Here is a 15634-nt window from a genome sequence, read left to right as displayed (position 1 = left end):
GTAGACAACAAGGGACCATCAATCATATATAGTCCCATTTGGAATTAAACATTTGGAATATATATATATATATATGCACACACACACACATATATATATATATATGTATAGTCCTTCTTTACCTTTGCTCATTTAGTGTTATATATTATGTGATAAGTCTGATGTGTATATGTATTACTTAGTTGCAATTATCCACTTCTATAATTAAAATATATTGATATGTATGTATGGTTTTAATTTAATATAGACAATAAAATTCAATATAATTGTGACTATGTTATACTCTATATTCCTCATATACTTATACATATCTACATTGCTCATAGTGATCCTAAATGGTAAAAAATAAATTAATAAATAAAAAATGGGCAACAATTTGCTGTCCTTCAGGAAACATAAATGTTAAAAACAGTACATTTAAGCATTAAACATGAAAACCATTCTAGCAAGGACAATCTAATTTGAAGAGGAAGTGTGTATTACAATGTCATCATAAGCCCAGTAGGTGGCAGCATTTAAGGAAAAACAAGTGAAGACAACTGTAGTCTCTGTATGCAGAGTATACCTGGACATATATGTGGATTGCTGCTGGAAGCCTGTCTAGTGCTTTGCATCCACATAAACTTAAACAAAATATGCAGTTACTAATATTCAATCATCAAAAGTAATATCCAAAAAACACTAGATTCCAAAAAACTACTTTTCACACTTTCTCACACTTACTGGAACTACATTTGGGCTTATAAAGTGCACTGAATTTCTTTATATCAGCACATGTTGATAGTCTATTAATCTTTCTTTCATAAATAAAGAATGATGTATGCCAGAAGCAATCCATGTATTTTTATGTTGTCAAACCTTGTTCTCCAGGGATTATAAATTGGAGGGCAGAAAAAAAAGCCCAAAATGTTCAGTAGGGAAAATCTCATTTATCATCAAATTTAATTTTAAACAAAGGTATGAACAGCCTTGGAATGAGCGATTAAATATGTCAGGTATGTGGAATACAATCCAGTCCCCCAAACATTTGCAAATGTAATAAGTATTAAAGAATATGTATTTGGATGCCTTAATACATATATATGTATATATATGTATGTATATATATATATATATATATATATATTAGAAAACAATTAAATGTTTATTTTTGTAAATAGATATTTTAATATTTTGGAGGATCATTATATTCAAGGTTTAAGGATCATTTGAATCCACATGAAGAAAAAAGCTCTTGACGATTATTCTTTAACTAGCAATAATCTACAGGCAGGTATTTGTTTTGTAACAAACATTTTATTGCTGTCTACAAAGACTGAAATAGTACTTAAAACCAGCAGGATTTGCTTTCAATTTATTAACCAATTAAATGTAAAGAATTTAGAGTAAAATACAGATTTTTTTGGTTTACTATTCATTTTAGTTAAACAGAAGTGTATATATATATATATATTTATATATATATATTCATATATATGTATATATATATATATATATATATATGTATCTATACAGTATATTTCTCATGTATAATATACAACTTATTGTTTGACTTAGGACCCATAACATATTTTCCTAACGAATACTGTCTGATAATGTACACATTTTAGACCAGTGTCAAAAATTATTAATTAGAACTGCACATAAAACAAAACCAGACACAACTTTTAGTCCATGTAAAAGTTTTATTCATTTCATAAAATAAAATAAGAAACATGACAAGCAAAAATGAAATAAGTTTTTATATGATACAGTCAATTAACATCCAGGACGAGTCTCACCTTGTGATCTGCCCACAATTTATAATAACAAGTGCTTAATTTTATGCATAATTCAAACGTCCCTGACTACCTTAATAATTTAGTATCAGTAGTTTCCCTAAAAACGTTATAAAATATTTACACTTGATAAAATATTAACAAATTAACAATCTAAGTCTATTCTTTATGATGTATTTACAAAAACTGCCAGCATCTGGTTAGTGAGAGATCGCTCCAAAAGTTTTACGAGACCCTGTTGAAAAAAAGGGAGTTGGGAACCTGTAATAATAAACACAAACTGCAAGATTTACTGATTTTTAACATTGACAGAGTAAAGAAAACTACATCTGCAGGTATGTATTTTGAATATCTACTTTTAGACTTTTTTTATATACCAAGAAAATGTTTATTGGAGTCTTGATAAATATTTGAAATCTTACACAAAAACATGAATTTACTGTTTCATCCAATTATATAAATAGATAGAAAAAATTATCTATCTATCTATCTATCTATCTATCTATCTATCTATCTTAAATGTATTATTTATTACATTATCTATCTAGCTACATATATAATATCGATTTAAATGATCTCTCTGAAATATATGTAATATCTATCTATCATCTATCTACCTATCTATTATTTCAAGTCTACCCAATCCCATCATACAATAATTGCGACCAATCAGATACCATCAATTCATTTGGAGACTCTGACAATTATTTATATTTGTTGGGAGCCAGGAAGTCCATTATTATTTCCAATCCCTCTTAGTCGGGGTGTGTATATCTAGCAGAACTTTGCTTTCATGTACTTTTTATAAGTGGGACACATCTCAAGCAATAAGGTAAGCAATTTACATGCTTTATGTACATATTGTGCATAGTATGGTTTATTTCCAACACGTTAATAGATTAATAATTCACTGATGTCTCATATGTGCCTGTTTAATGATCACAGGAAGGAGAAAAATGTGGTTCATCAACACATTCAGAGATATATGTATGTGTATATATATATATATATATATATATATGCATATATATATATATATATATACAGTATATATAATTTAGAAATGTATGTAAAAATAAATAAATAAAACAAAATATATATATATGTATGTATATATATATATATATATATATATATATATATATATATATATATATATATACATACATATACACCACACACTTTGTAAGCCAGTGAGGTTTACCAGTCTGTCAGTTTGTTTACTTTGTTTTATATATTCTATATGCATGTATGTAACTCTTTTCACATGTACAGCACCATGGAATTGATAGTGCTTTGAAGATAATATACATATGTGTGTATATATATATATGTATATATATGTATGTATATATATATATATATATATATATACATATATATGTATATGTGTGTATATGGGGAATGCATACAGTTATGCATTAATTACAATACTACTATGTTATCACTATGTGTGTATAATATAAATATATATACAATATACAGATACGTATTATATATATCAATGTAATTATGTATATATGTATATTAACGTAATTATGTGTATATATATAATGTATATATATGTGTATGTGTGTGTGTATGTTTGTGCATGTGTGTAATATATATATATATAAATATAAATGTATATATACATACACACATCATGTAATTTTATATGTATATATATATATATATGTGTGTACATATATATATATATATATATATATATATATATATATATATATTAGTATATACAAACTTCTGGCCTGTATCAGTGCAGTATGGGTGGTTATAAGGAAAAATGAAAGTATTGTAAAGTGCTAAAGTGTAACTGTTGGAGCATAACTGGATCTCTGGCGCCACCACACAACATTGTATTGCCAGCCATTAGAAGCATGCGTGAACTGTAAGTGATTCAGGGGGCATTACCTTCTGCCATCTGCATAGTAATGTTTCCATATTTTAATCGGTATAATATGCCAGCAATTAATACAGCCAGGAATCTGTCCTGTACGTGGCTTTCTCTCTGTCTCTCCCCAGTTCTCTCTGGATATAGCTGTGATGTAGCACATGACAGACAGGCCCAGAATACAATTACTTGGTAAATTAAAATACAAATGTAACCTGACACAATAAGGACTCCTGTAACCTATCCATTAATTCTTCTGGGACCTGCAGTTCAGTTACTAGAGGATAAGGATGGTGTATTATGATAATTGCATACAGTGCACTGTGTAATAGTCACAGGTCAAACTTACCTCTAACTCCCCCAAAACACTTCCCTTATGTCCCTGCATATCTAATATCGCTGCTATATAAGAGTTGTGTTACATTTCTGCATAAATAAACACAGTCGTTTTGCAAACAATACACATACAATAAAATGTTGCTCCACATCTGTGGCGTAGTTTTTCCCACACTGTCCATATTTCCTGTTTTCTGCCAGCCCCATATGAGAAGGGATGATCGTTTTAATGGAACAGATCATATGCTCCTCTATTACCCATAATAAATGGCAAACCTTCATAGAGCGTAGACAGAGAAACAACATGCTCAGCATATTCAGCGTGTGCTCCTCTCATCCATGCTTCCTCTGTATTATCCTCCTTATCCAGTCACCGTGCTCCAGAATCTCCCTCTCCTATAAATAAAAAAAAAAGTACAAGACTGGAATAAAGACGTCTTCCTCAGCAGCAATCCAGAGCAGGTTTCTTTCTTGTTCTTCCCTTTTCTGTGTGTCTCCCTCCTCCTGTGGATCTGTGTGTGTGTTTTCTTCCTGTGTACTGATCCTCCCCTCCCCATATCTGAATCAGATCCTCTGTCTCAATTCCTCTCTTTTTTAATAGCTGCATACATGCTCGCATGCATGAGATCAAGCCTGGATGGGGGTGTGTAAGAAAGAAAGAGACACAGAAAAAAAAAGCTGAAATAAGGAAACCAAGGACAGCCCCAAAAGGACTTGACTCGAACTTAACTAATAATCAGTGCTGTCTCTGTGTGTCTTGTGCCAGTCACTTTGTGTTGCTGGCAGACAAGAGAGAGATTGGGTCTGTCATATCAAGTTTTTTTTTTTCCCTTTGCAGCCATCTGAAGGGACTCTTAAAGTGAATTGTGTTACTCTGCCAGATCCTAGTACATTGAATCGCTCCTCGTCCAACGTGTGAAGTTTCCTAACCAAGTCCCCTTTACTTCTCCGCATAAAACAGGAAGATTGTGGGGATCCTGACGACCTTTCTGCCCTGATCACCAACCTATAGTATTGCAGGAGACAATAAGGAAGAGGAGAACAACAGTAACAGAGCAGCTTTTCCAGAAGAGAACCAAAAAGGAAAGAAAAGAAGAAAAAATAAAAAGTCAAGATAAACTTATAAACCTGGAGTCATTACTTATGATCCATGGGCAGAGTTTCAGCCCATCCCAGGCAACCTACAGACAGGCTTTAAGCAGTAAGTACCTACCTACCTGTCTACCTTACAATACTTTGTAGTATATTAAACGTCATTATTTATGTATGGCATTTGTATTAATTAAGTGTTAAAAATTGGAATTGTCTCAGTGAAGCCCCCTCCTTACACACATAAGGTTATTGCAGGGCAGTAAAGCAAGCCATATGCAAGCATGTATAAATAATATACATTTCACTGCGTCATAGCTCTTAAAGTTTATTGCAGCCTCCTTTCTATAACTTCAAGATTTGGAGTTGTCTTGTGCATGCCATAGAGTCTTGCATGTGGCACTGTCTGAAGAAAACTCCTTAACTTATTCGGAAGACTAATTGTAAGTCAAAAGTGCATGGGCAAAATATACATATATATATATATATATATATATATATATATATATATATATATATATATATATACATATTTCATACAAATGTGTATTTATATGTAAATACGTAAATATATGTATATATATTTATTCTGCTTTGTTTAGATACTATATAAACAAGGTAAATTTGATAAAATCTGTATAAAAATGGAATGAGAATATTTTGATTGGAAATTTGCTCAAATATTTTGTTAAATATACATTTTAAAAAATATATATAAATATTGTGCTACTGTTAAATCTTGACTTCTTATAGTATACGATACAAGTATTTTTTTTTCTGATTGATTTCTTTCTCAACCCCTTCACATAGATCCATATTATTGCGATCTGCCAGGGAGAGCATTGTCCCCAAACCAGAACAGCATGGAAATGAGAAGCGAAAGTCCCAGCTTAAGGGACAGTCCAGACCGAAGAAGCAACAGTCCAGATGCTATAAGTCCTCCTCCAATCAAAGTGGCCAGATTGGAGCAGAACGGGAGTCCATTAGGAGCCAGAGGACGACCAAACGGCTCACTCTCCAAATCTGTGGGAGGTAATGAAGCAGCACTTTTAATGTATACACAACAAAGTGGTAATAATACAATGGCAGCGAGAGTCAAGGTTCATGTTGACTATGGCATTTTTGCCTTCGGTGTTGCATTACAGGAAGTTAACGTTAGCTTGTTCATTGTTGTATATGAAGAGTGGGGTGACCCAAGGGTTGGCATGTTGCAGGCACGGTGCCACTTTGAGTTGTTGGCAGCTCTATGTCACTGTGATGTAAATGTTTCTAGCTATTCCTCGAAAGTTTGCATTCCTTTTTTTTCTGCTTACCCCATTTACCTATGCTCCTTGCATGAAGGATTCTACTCCACAGATCAGGCTTGTGTTTAATGTCGTAGCCCCCTCAGGTCGGAATTCTGGGTTTCACTTATGTTGAGACGACATATGTTTAGCATTCTCCGTTCATGTTTTCAGGCAGCAGTTGACACCGTTTATTGTCTGGTAAATGACTCTTCGGTGTTTACATTCGCTTTTTCACAAAATTATAATCCGGTTATGAGATTTTTTTAGAACATTGGGTGCATTGGCTATAATGAAATCATTTACTAACGGGATTGAGGTTAATGTTTTTAATTGAAGAAATATTTGAGCTGTTTTATTTAGTGACGGCATTTACAAGAAATTCAATTAACTTAAGGTTCATTTTAAATAATTAGCATAGATTATATTTTATCTATATCGATATACTTGTCAGTCTACCTATAGTTATCTATCCATACAGAACACATAGTCATTAAAGTTTTTATAAATGGATGGATGAGTAAAAAATCCTGGTATGCTATAGTAATTTAAGAAACGTGATAATCTGATATTGTGTACAAACACATTAACTTTATTAACTTTTTGGTAAATGTGACAGCAGAAAATGGAAAAATATATAAGAGCCGTGGGCTTGAAGGCCTTTTATCTTCTTTACCCTTTTTTAGTTTTATGGTGTATTTCTAATTTCAGCAATCAAGTGGATATTTAAAAGTAAATGAGATGATAATAAATAAAAGTAGTACAGATCAAGTGTTCAATGATCACCCTAGTAATAATACTAATAACACCTAGTATGTTATTTTGTATATATATATATATATATATACTATATATATACATATATATACATAATGGGAGATTTGTTAGAAAAGTTGCTACATAATATATCAATTGACATAGTTGCAGAATGTACTGTAAATTGCACGCAGAAGTGGTTACTTGTTAGTGTTATTGCCATTGGGAATGTGTCATCAGCTTCACTAATACTCTTGAACAGAGCTCAGTTGACACATAGAACCCCGAATACAGCCTTGAAAATGAACAGTAGGTGTGTAAATATCCCTGGTGCCAGAGGACGTGATATTTAGGTTAATATCGCTCAGACTCAGTCCACTGCCTGCCTTGCAGACGTCCTGGATTGTGCCATGTGGCATCGCTAATACGAATGACCCCTTGTGCTTGGTCTGACCGTTGCCCTTTAATCATTTGAAAATCATGTATAGATTTGTCTGGCCGATAGTGTTTAGTTTTCTAATTAACGTCACAAATCTGCAGACAGACCACACTTTGTGTTTCTGAGCTTGTGTTGCTCTGTGCAAAGACTGGAATCCTGCTGTGCATCGTACCTCTCGCAGCTACAGCACGTAAACAGTTAATGCAGGAAATGTTAAGACTCTGTCCAGAAACCAGTTTTTTAGGGTCACTGAAAATAAGTGTCTGTGTGATGGAGGAATGAATGGGGGAGACTATTTATCCTGAAATACTTTTACATTAAGAGAATTTTAAGATTTATAATGTATTTTATTGTAAAGGACTAATAGGGAAAGTTTTATTATGGCAATTGTCAATACTTTATTTTTTTTATTTACATCCATTCCTATATACTTACTTTATTGATAAATCTTTGTTACATCGACACACATAGGTATAATCAGAAATATACAAAAATTTCATATATATATATATATATATATATATATATATATTTATATTTATAAAATTTAGAAATGATACATATTATGCTGTGTATATTTGTGTGTTTTCATATATAGTATAGAACTTCCACCTATTTAGCTATCTCTCCATATAGATAAAAATATTTTTGTTCATTTTTTTCCATACATACTTTTGTATATTGGTGAAATATTTTTCTTTTCGTCATTTATAGTTCTGAACTCATCTGTCCTAATTGCCTTAATATATTTAGCGTCAAATCACATGGCCTTTATATAGTTCCTGATAAGCAGCAGGGTAGGGTGAAGGATGTTCACACATTGACTGTGGAATGGCCTTATGCTTCTCCTGCTGGGATAGGCCTTTGTCACTTTAGCACATTTCCTTCAATTATTAACGTACACTTTTTGCAACACCAGCTAGCTGAAATTTCCATATTACGCCTTAAAAAAATTGTCATTTTGTTTAAATAACCTTTGTAATGCACCAATCGCTAAATTTGTATTTCTAAGACCCATACATAGTAGGAGGTAAGAGTCCGCTTCTTTCAATTGCTCATTTCAGCATTTGTTAATTTTCCATTAGATGTATAGATATATTTGTGGACAGAAATACATATTTAATTACGTGTGAAGGATACTCAATCCTAAAGCAGTTAGGGGAGGACATCTTTGATAATTTAATGCAGTTATTTGATAATTGATTTACTTGTTTGATTTCAGACCAAAAGCTTTTAGTGGAAGTACAGAAAAGAATTGTCATTCAATTGGAATATTCTAATGATTATCAATGGCCTCCAAGCTGGTGTACAACCTGTCCAGTTAGTTGCTGAAAGCAACATCTTGATATTTAGGAAATAGAATATTTAAATATAATAATAAGGAAAATGGTGAATTTGATTTTTTGGGGGCTATAGACAGAAATAATAATTCATTAAATTCAAACAACTAAGAATTTGATTAATATTTTGGAAATATGATGTGCAATATGGTTTTTTTTAGATTTCCTTAATTTGGGCTTTTTAATCTGTAAAGGCGTCTGAAAGTTAAACCAGTAAGCTTTATTTGGCTTGATAATAAAAAAAGCTAAAATATCAGCTATTATGTTTTTTTTGACATAACTTTTATTACATGCATGGTTATTAGAAACTGTAAAGGAGATATAAGCGTCTCATGTTCACCCCTCCCTAAACTTAATTTACAGTCACATAGGAATACATCAAAACTGGTTGACCATCAGTATTGACTTACAGTCGTTTTCTCGCCTCACTGCATAGCAATGGGCTTCCCAGCAAGTAGTCACATCGGATTGTGCACTATGCCTGAAATGATGAGATCTTGTGCCAGTGTCTTCTATTAGCTTGGCATGCTTGAGGAGTTACAAAATTATTACTCACTTCTCCAATACATGTGCTAGGCTTCAATCCATTCTGCACAAAGTCTAGTGGTGTGTTCAGATATTTTTTTAACAAAAGTTCAGCCACAACCTGGACATGATTATAAACCACCAGACAGAGACAGACGACTCTACGAGGCTCCCTGCCTACTGAATACGCGCTGTGCTTCCAACCTAAAAGCTGATGTATATCCTAAATTCTCCCCTAGTGTTTATGGGATAAGTATGGTCTGTCTAGGAAAACGCTACTGGTTAGCCAACAATAAATCTTTTGCAGAATTAAAAGTTGACGGCTTAGCCTGTAAACACAAAATAATTTGTCTTGAAGCTATTTACAGAAGATTGTCGGCCTCCTAAGGAGCTAAGGAGAGGGGCAGCTAAAGTCCTTGAGATGTGAGATAATGATTTTTTTTGGGTTAAATACTCGGCAGTGTAGTAAATCTAGACAAACCCGAATTCCTTGCCAATCCCATTGCTTTTACTCCATTATTGGCCTATCGCTTACCATAAGGTCCAACTGGCGGTTGAGAACAATTTAATTTTTTTATTCTGTATAATCAATCAATATAGTAAATTCATTCATATTTTAGTGCTATAATGTGGAAAGTTGGCGCTGTGTGTGTGTAATGTGTAGGTACGTACAGAATACATGGGGAGACAACATAAGGTGTACACATAATCTTACCCAACGTGGTATCAGTTCCCCGATCAGGGTTGTAATGTTAAATACTTTCCACGATTGATGAAGTGATTTGTCCAAGGTCACAAGGAGATGACACTGGGATTTATGCATGGGCCTCCAGCCAGACTTCAAGTGATTCATACAGATTTCGACTTCATTAAAATACATTTTGGCTAAAGCTGCTTAGTAAATTGGGACAAAAGTTTTACATAAAATCCTTTTCACAGCTTTTGCTGGCATTATTTCATATGAACTTTAAATAAAGACGCTGGCAGTCTATGTAATAGTCATAGGCTGTTATTTATGTACTTTAGTTTTGCTTTATTTTTGTTATTTTATTGATTTTATAGTGATATTAGCAGTGTTAATATCAATTTACAAACTATAATATATAGGTAAAGATACAAATGTGCACTAATAGGCAAATACATTCACATAAACACATTAATGGACTGATATAAGACACTTTTATGCAGAGTGACAAAATCAGCATTATGCCATCACATAATGAAGATAAAACAACATCCAGGACCACTTTTATAATTTTCCAATACTTTATGTATATTTATTGGCTTCAGACTACAATATTTGATTGTAATTTAGCTTCATTTTATAAAGTCTTATTGTCATTTATGGTAAAAGGATTTTTTTTTGCTGCCAAGTTTGCAATATTTTAGATTTAGGAGTCCATTCATTCCATTTTGGCATCAAATACATTACTTAATGTATATAATTCAGTTTGTCCTGGTTTGTGGCAATTCATCAATAAATTATATTTATTTTTATCAATTAATATTATATTTTATTTATATAACAAATTTCCAGACTATATCTAGATCAGATGGAAGATTTGCCCAGATATAATGTATTTTTTTTTAATTGACTGTTGATGTAAATTCCTTATCTAAAGCTAGTCTGGCCTCATCCCTAAAGACTGCGTATATGAACATCACATGTGCCTCTTCTATGCGTGTCCAATATGATTGTGGCACAGAGCCGAGAGCTGCTAACAGAGCATCAAACTCCGATTAGGCTATTTGACCCTTATATATATCCATTTTTATTTCCAAGTCATTTTTCATATATTGTAATTATACATGCTGGCACTGGCCTTACACATTGCTTTATTTTATGAAGAAACATGACAATTCTTGCAAAGCTATTGCCTTCAAAGATGGACACTTGTGCCTTCATAGACTCCCGAAGTAGAAATTCTAGAGACTAGGATGGAAAACAAATGAAAATCTGTAAATTCTCTGGGATCTTATTTATTTATTACGCTTGCTTGTATGGTGCCAACATATTTTGCAGCGCTTTTACAGACATTTCCATTACCCATTGGGGCTCACAGTCTAAATTCCCTATGTATGACTTTAGAGTGTTGGAAGAAATCTAAGTACATGTTGGAAACCTATGCAAAAATGGGGAGAACATAGAAACTTCTTTTAAATGTTGTTCTTGGTGGGATTCGAACCCAGGACCCCGGTGCTAAATATTGAGCTATTGCTCTGGGTCTTAAAACAACTTGGAAGCTTCTATGTTTGAGTCTAGAAAACTAGACATGTGGGATTGTCAAGTATTGTTAGATAATGTAGGAAACTCATAAGTACAAAATGAACAAAAGCAATACAATAGTAATCATATCAAATGATACACTAACCGCACAAAGATACAATAACTAGTAGTGCTTGCCTTCGGTCACTGCTTGTTGTCCATTACATGCTCTAGATGCCAGATGTATGATACATTTAATTTGGACTGTGTATTATTATAATTCTTAAAAGATATACAGTACGCCATCCTTTAAATAGGCGCTCGGATTGTCGCTGACAATAAAGGCAACGTTGGCGGCTTTGTAGAAACAGTAGGCTAAGCCGTATTGGGGCTCATTTTCTCAAACACAAGATTTTTACTTAGACCAACTTTATATAGAAAAGTATCCTAATCAATCACAATGGTACCAGGATTCACTATAGGACTGGCACAAATTTGTGACCTAGTATATGGGAACTTATACTACTACACGGATGTGCAACTGGTAGAGCTTCAAGACATTGTACCTAATAAATGTAGAACAGGAATTTTATATCACTGACATTTTATGTTATTTTATTATTTAGGGATCAGATTTTGGCTTTTTTTTTGCTAATGAGAGTTATTGTTAAGCCTGAAATAGTAAAGCATAGACACAAGAAATTTATGTATTTTATTTCTTCTAATTGGCCACCATATAAAGATATGTAGTGGATAAATGTCAGATATAAAAGCTACGTGAATAACATCCCTCAGTGGGGTGCAGAAAAGCTGCGGACATTTTCTGGCATACGTATCTGATAATACGGTGAACAGACAATACTTTACATCAGGGCCAATTTAAACATTCATTATATGAATATGTTCAACTGTGAATGAAAAAGGGGAATAAGTCTTGGCCAAGGTTATTATGCTTCTAGAACGTCTTGTCTTGTTCACATGTCGTTTACGTTATGTGTGGGTACATTGACAGAAATGCTGAAACATCAAGATAATTATTTGTAGATTTCTGTTTTGAGAGAAAAGTAGAAAACTTCAGTTTCCGAGCTGCGATTACAAATGGGCCACAATACGCTTTTTTTTTTTTTTTTGCTTTGATATGTTTGCGCATAGACAAGCATCTGCTTATATGATCTCATTAACTTTGCTAAAAAATATCCAGACACCAACCCATACAAAAAAAGTGCAATTTAGGCTCACTGCAAGGGGTAGCTTTAGGATTTGATATAAATATATATATGTGTGTGTTTTTAAAAAAGTTTCCACTTTTATTTATTTAATTAATTAGAAAAAAAATGTAACCAAAAATTCCAGAAAATGTAAAACATTTTATGTCTGTTAGTCTTAGAAAATGTATTTATTTATTTTTTCTAATTTAAACTTTTTAGTTCGTTCTTTTCTTCATTGTCTGAATACTACACTCATAACTCAGCTCTGCTACACCTCTATCTGGTGGTCACAGGTCACAGAATGCCAAAGAGACGGTGCTATTGAAAGGGAAGGGAAACATTTGGAGCACAGGTTTCACTTTATGTGCTCCAGGAGGCGTTTCCGAATATCCAGGTCATGCATTCTTCCATGACTTACCAGTATGACAGTTTATTTGGGAAGCAGACCACATTTGCCTGTTTGCTGAGTAACAGACTAACCAGCCAAGACCATGCATCTGCCAGTTATATTATCATTTTTTTACATAATAAAAATGTGAAAAATTTAAAATATGCAAACAAATGACATTATAAAATGATCTAATAAAGAAAATTAAAATTATGGGCAGATTTGTCATCAGAATATTCTACCCTGTTGTAAAGACAGCACAGTACAGGGACAGATCTGCTCTCTTAATAGAGAAAAAGGCACAAAAATACCATACTGCTTAGCTAATAGTAGCAATAAGAGAATAATCTGGATACATAGTTTATGGGTCCAGCATATTCATGAGGGTAATGCTTTCCTCGCCTACCCCTGCCCTGCTCACAGTGACTGATGGGCTCCTGTATATGTAGACACACGGTGGCCAGCTGTCAAGCACCAATAAGAGGAGATGGGAGCAATGTACCTATGAATTGGATTGGATTCATAAACTGTGTATAAGGCCTCATTCACACGTTCAGTTTTCACATATGTGAATTTAATTGATAGAACATGTACCCATTACAATCTATGGTGCTGTTCACATGCCTGTGTTTTTTTTGTGAACCATGTATCTGTAAAAAAATCAACAAGTCAGGCACATTTTGTATAGGCATTTTGGATCAAAATTGCCCATTCAAGTCTATGGGTTTGTGAAAATCATGGAGAGCTCATAGGTGACATCAGTGTGTAATCCGTGTTCTGCCCGTCATTAATATTGTAATGATTAGGAGAAGCTTTGTCATTTATTTATGGTATTTATTTTATCATATGTGAAAATCACTGATAAAACACTGATGTTAAAAACGGACGAAACATGGATGAAACTCAGACGACAAACACTGATACTCACTTTTTGAATACATGAAAGATCACTGATGTCTGAATGAGGCCTTGGGGCTATTCCCTGCTCACCCCTACTAGCCAACCTGCACAATATTTTGGATACTGTTTGGCTAGTAGAATAGGAGACTTTTCTCCAGACTATACTACCCTTACTTCAGCTGATGACAGATCAGCTTCAGGCCACGTTCACATGTTCAGTATTTGGTCAGTATTTCACATCAGTATTTGTACGCCAAAACCAGGAGTGGGTGATAAATACAGAAGTGGTGACGTGTTTCTATTATACTTTTCCTCTGATTGCTCCACTCCTGGTTTTGGCTTACAAATACTGATGTAAAATATTGACCAAATACTGAACGTGTGAACATGGCCTAAAGATCCATCCATGGCCTGTAGTACATCACTCCATGGATCTTGGATTTTAATATAAGTACATCCTTTACCTCTCACTGCAATATTAAACGATATGGTAATGGAGAGATTGTCTGATGTTGTCGTAATAATGAGTTAAATAGTTAAAATGTAACATGCCATTTTGTTAGGCATCCTTCATGTAACTACAATTTGAGTGACTGGAGCGATTTATCATACTGCTATATATATATTGTTTTCAGTAGTGTTGTAGATAAATTACTTTGCCTATGTAGAGTCTTAAAAAAAATAAATGCAGTATGTTCCATCTGTTGCTATGTATCTGACATGTTGCTCTATATTCACTGTTTTCAGTGCTGCCAAGGCAAAACTAGGTCCATGATATGACACCTATAGGACTTATGTCACCCTGTGTAATATGGCATAGTTCTGCATCAGTGTGCAAGATCCAATTTTTTTCCAATTTTTGTCAATGTGCCCATTCTTACCATTAGTATGGTATCTTAATTTTTTATCAAATGCAAAATAAAAAATCTTCCATTCATTGAATAGTAAAAATTGATCAGCACCGCGGATGGCGCCCAGATGACATCCCTGTGTTGTCCATTTTTTTTTTTTAAAGAGAACCATTGATTTGAATAATAATAATAATCTTTATTTATATAGCGCCAACATATTCCGCGGCGCTTAACAATTCGCAGGTTCATATACAACAGTCATAAGTAACATAGCTAAAGATAATACAATAATTACAGCAAAAATAATGGCGACCCTGTTCGTAAGAGCTTACAATCTACAATGAGGTGGGGGTGACACAAAGTACAATGGCTTATTTACAAGGATGGTCCGGCCATCTTGAGAGGATGAGGGATAGATAAGGGCTGCATGAGCTCATCACCAGCCAGTATTTGTGGTGCTTTTTGGTTCGGAATGGATGAGTTGGATCCATGACTCAAGATAAAGTGTATTACAAATATCAAAAAACTGACCGTCACTTCCAAACAGAAAGACAAGTGTGAACAGGTGCAAGCTCAGAGAGCCACTCTATATGTAACTAACAAATTAAAGCTGCACTCTAAAATGCTATAATATGCAAACATTG

At 33.5% G+C, this 15634-nt stretch overlaps 1 protein-coding gene across 2 annotated transcripts in view; it reads left to right on the top strand.

Annotated features, from left to right (window-relative positions):
• Window positions 1-2518: 2518 nt before the first annotated feature.
• SATB2 (SATB homeobox 2) overlaps window positions 2519-15634 on the top strand; it is a 215619-nt gene continuing 202503 nt past the window's right edge. The window contains exons 1-3 of one of the 2 annotated variants that reach the window (XM_073646531.1): window positions 2519-2610; window positions 4967-5206; window positions 5905-6126. In XM_073646531.1, the coding sequence (XP_073502632.1) occupies window positions 5149-5206; window positions 5905-6126 (280 nt within the window). In that variant the 5' untranslated portion in view covers window positions 2519-2610; window positions 4967-5148. Of the gene's footprint in view, window positions 2611-4843; window positions 5207-5904; window positions 6127-15634 lie in introns of both variants that reach the window. The other variant, XM_073646530.1, reaches the window with a different exon arrangement.

This window comes from Phyllobates terribilis, unplaced genomic scaffold, assembly GCF_046119375.1.
Source record: "Phyllobates terribilis strain yellow unplaced genomic scaffold, ASM4611937v1 Scaffold_9__5_contigs__length_417890890, whole genome shotgun sequence".
NCBI classification, from domain to species: Eukaryota; Metazoa; Chordata; class Amphibia; order Anura; family Dendrobatidae; genus Phyllobates; species Phyllobates terribilis.
The sequence above is the reverse complement of the archived record's forward strand: the minus strand, read 5'-3'. Positions and strand labels throughout refer to the sequence as shown.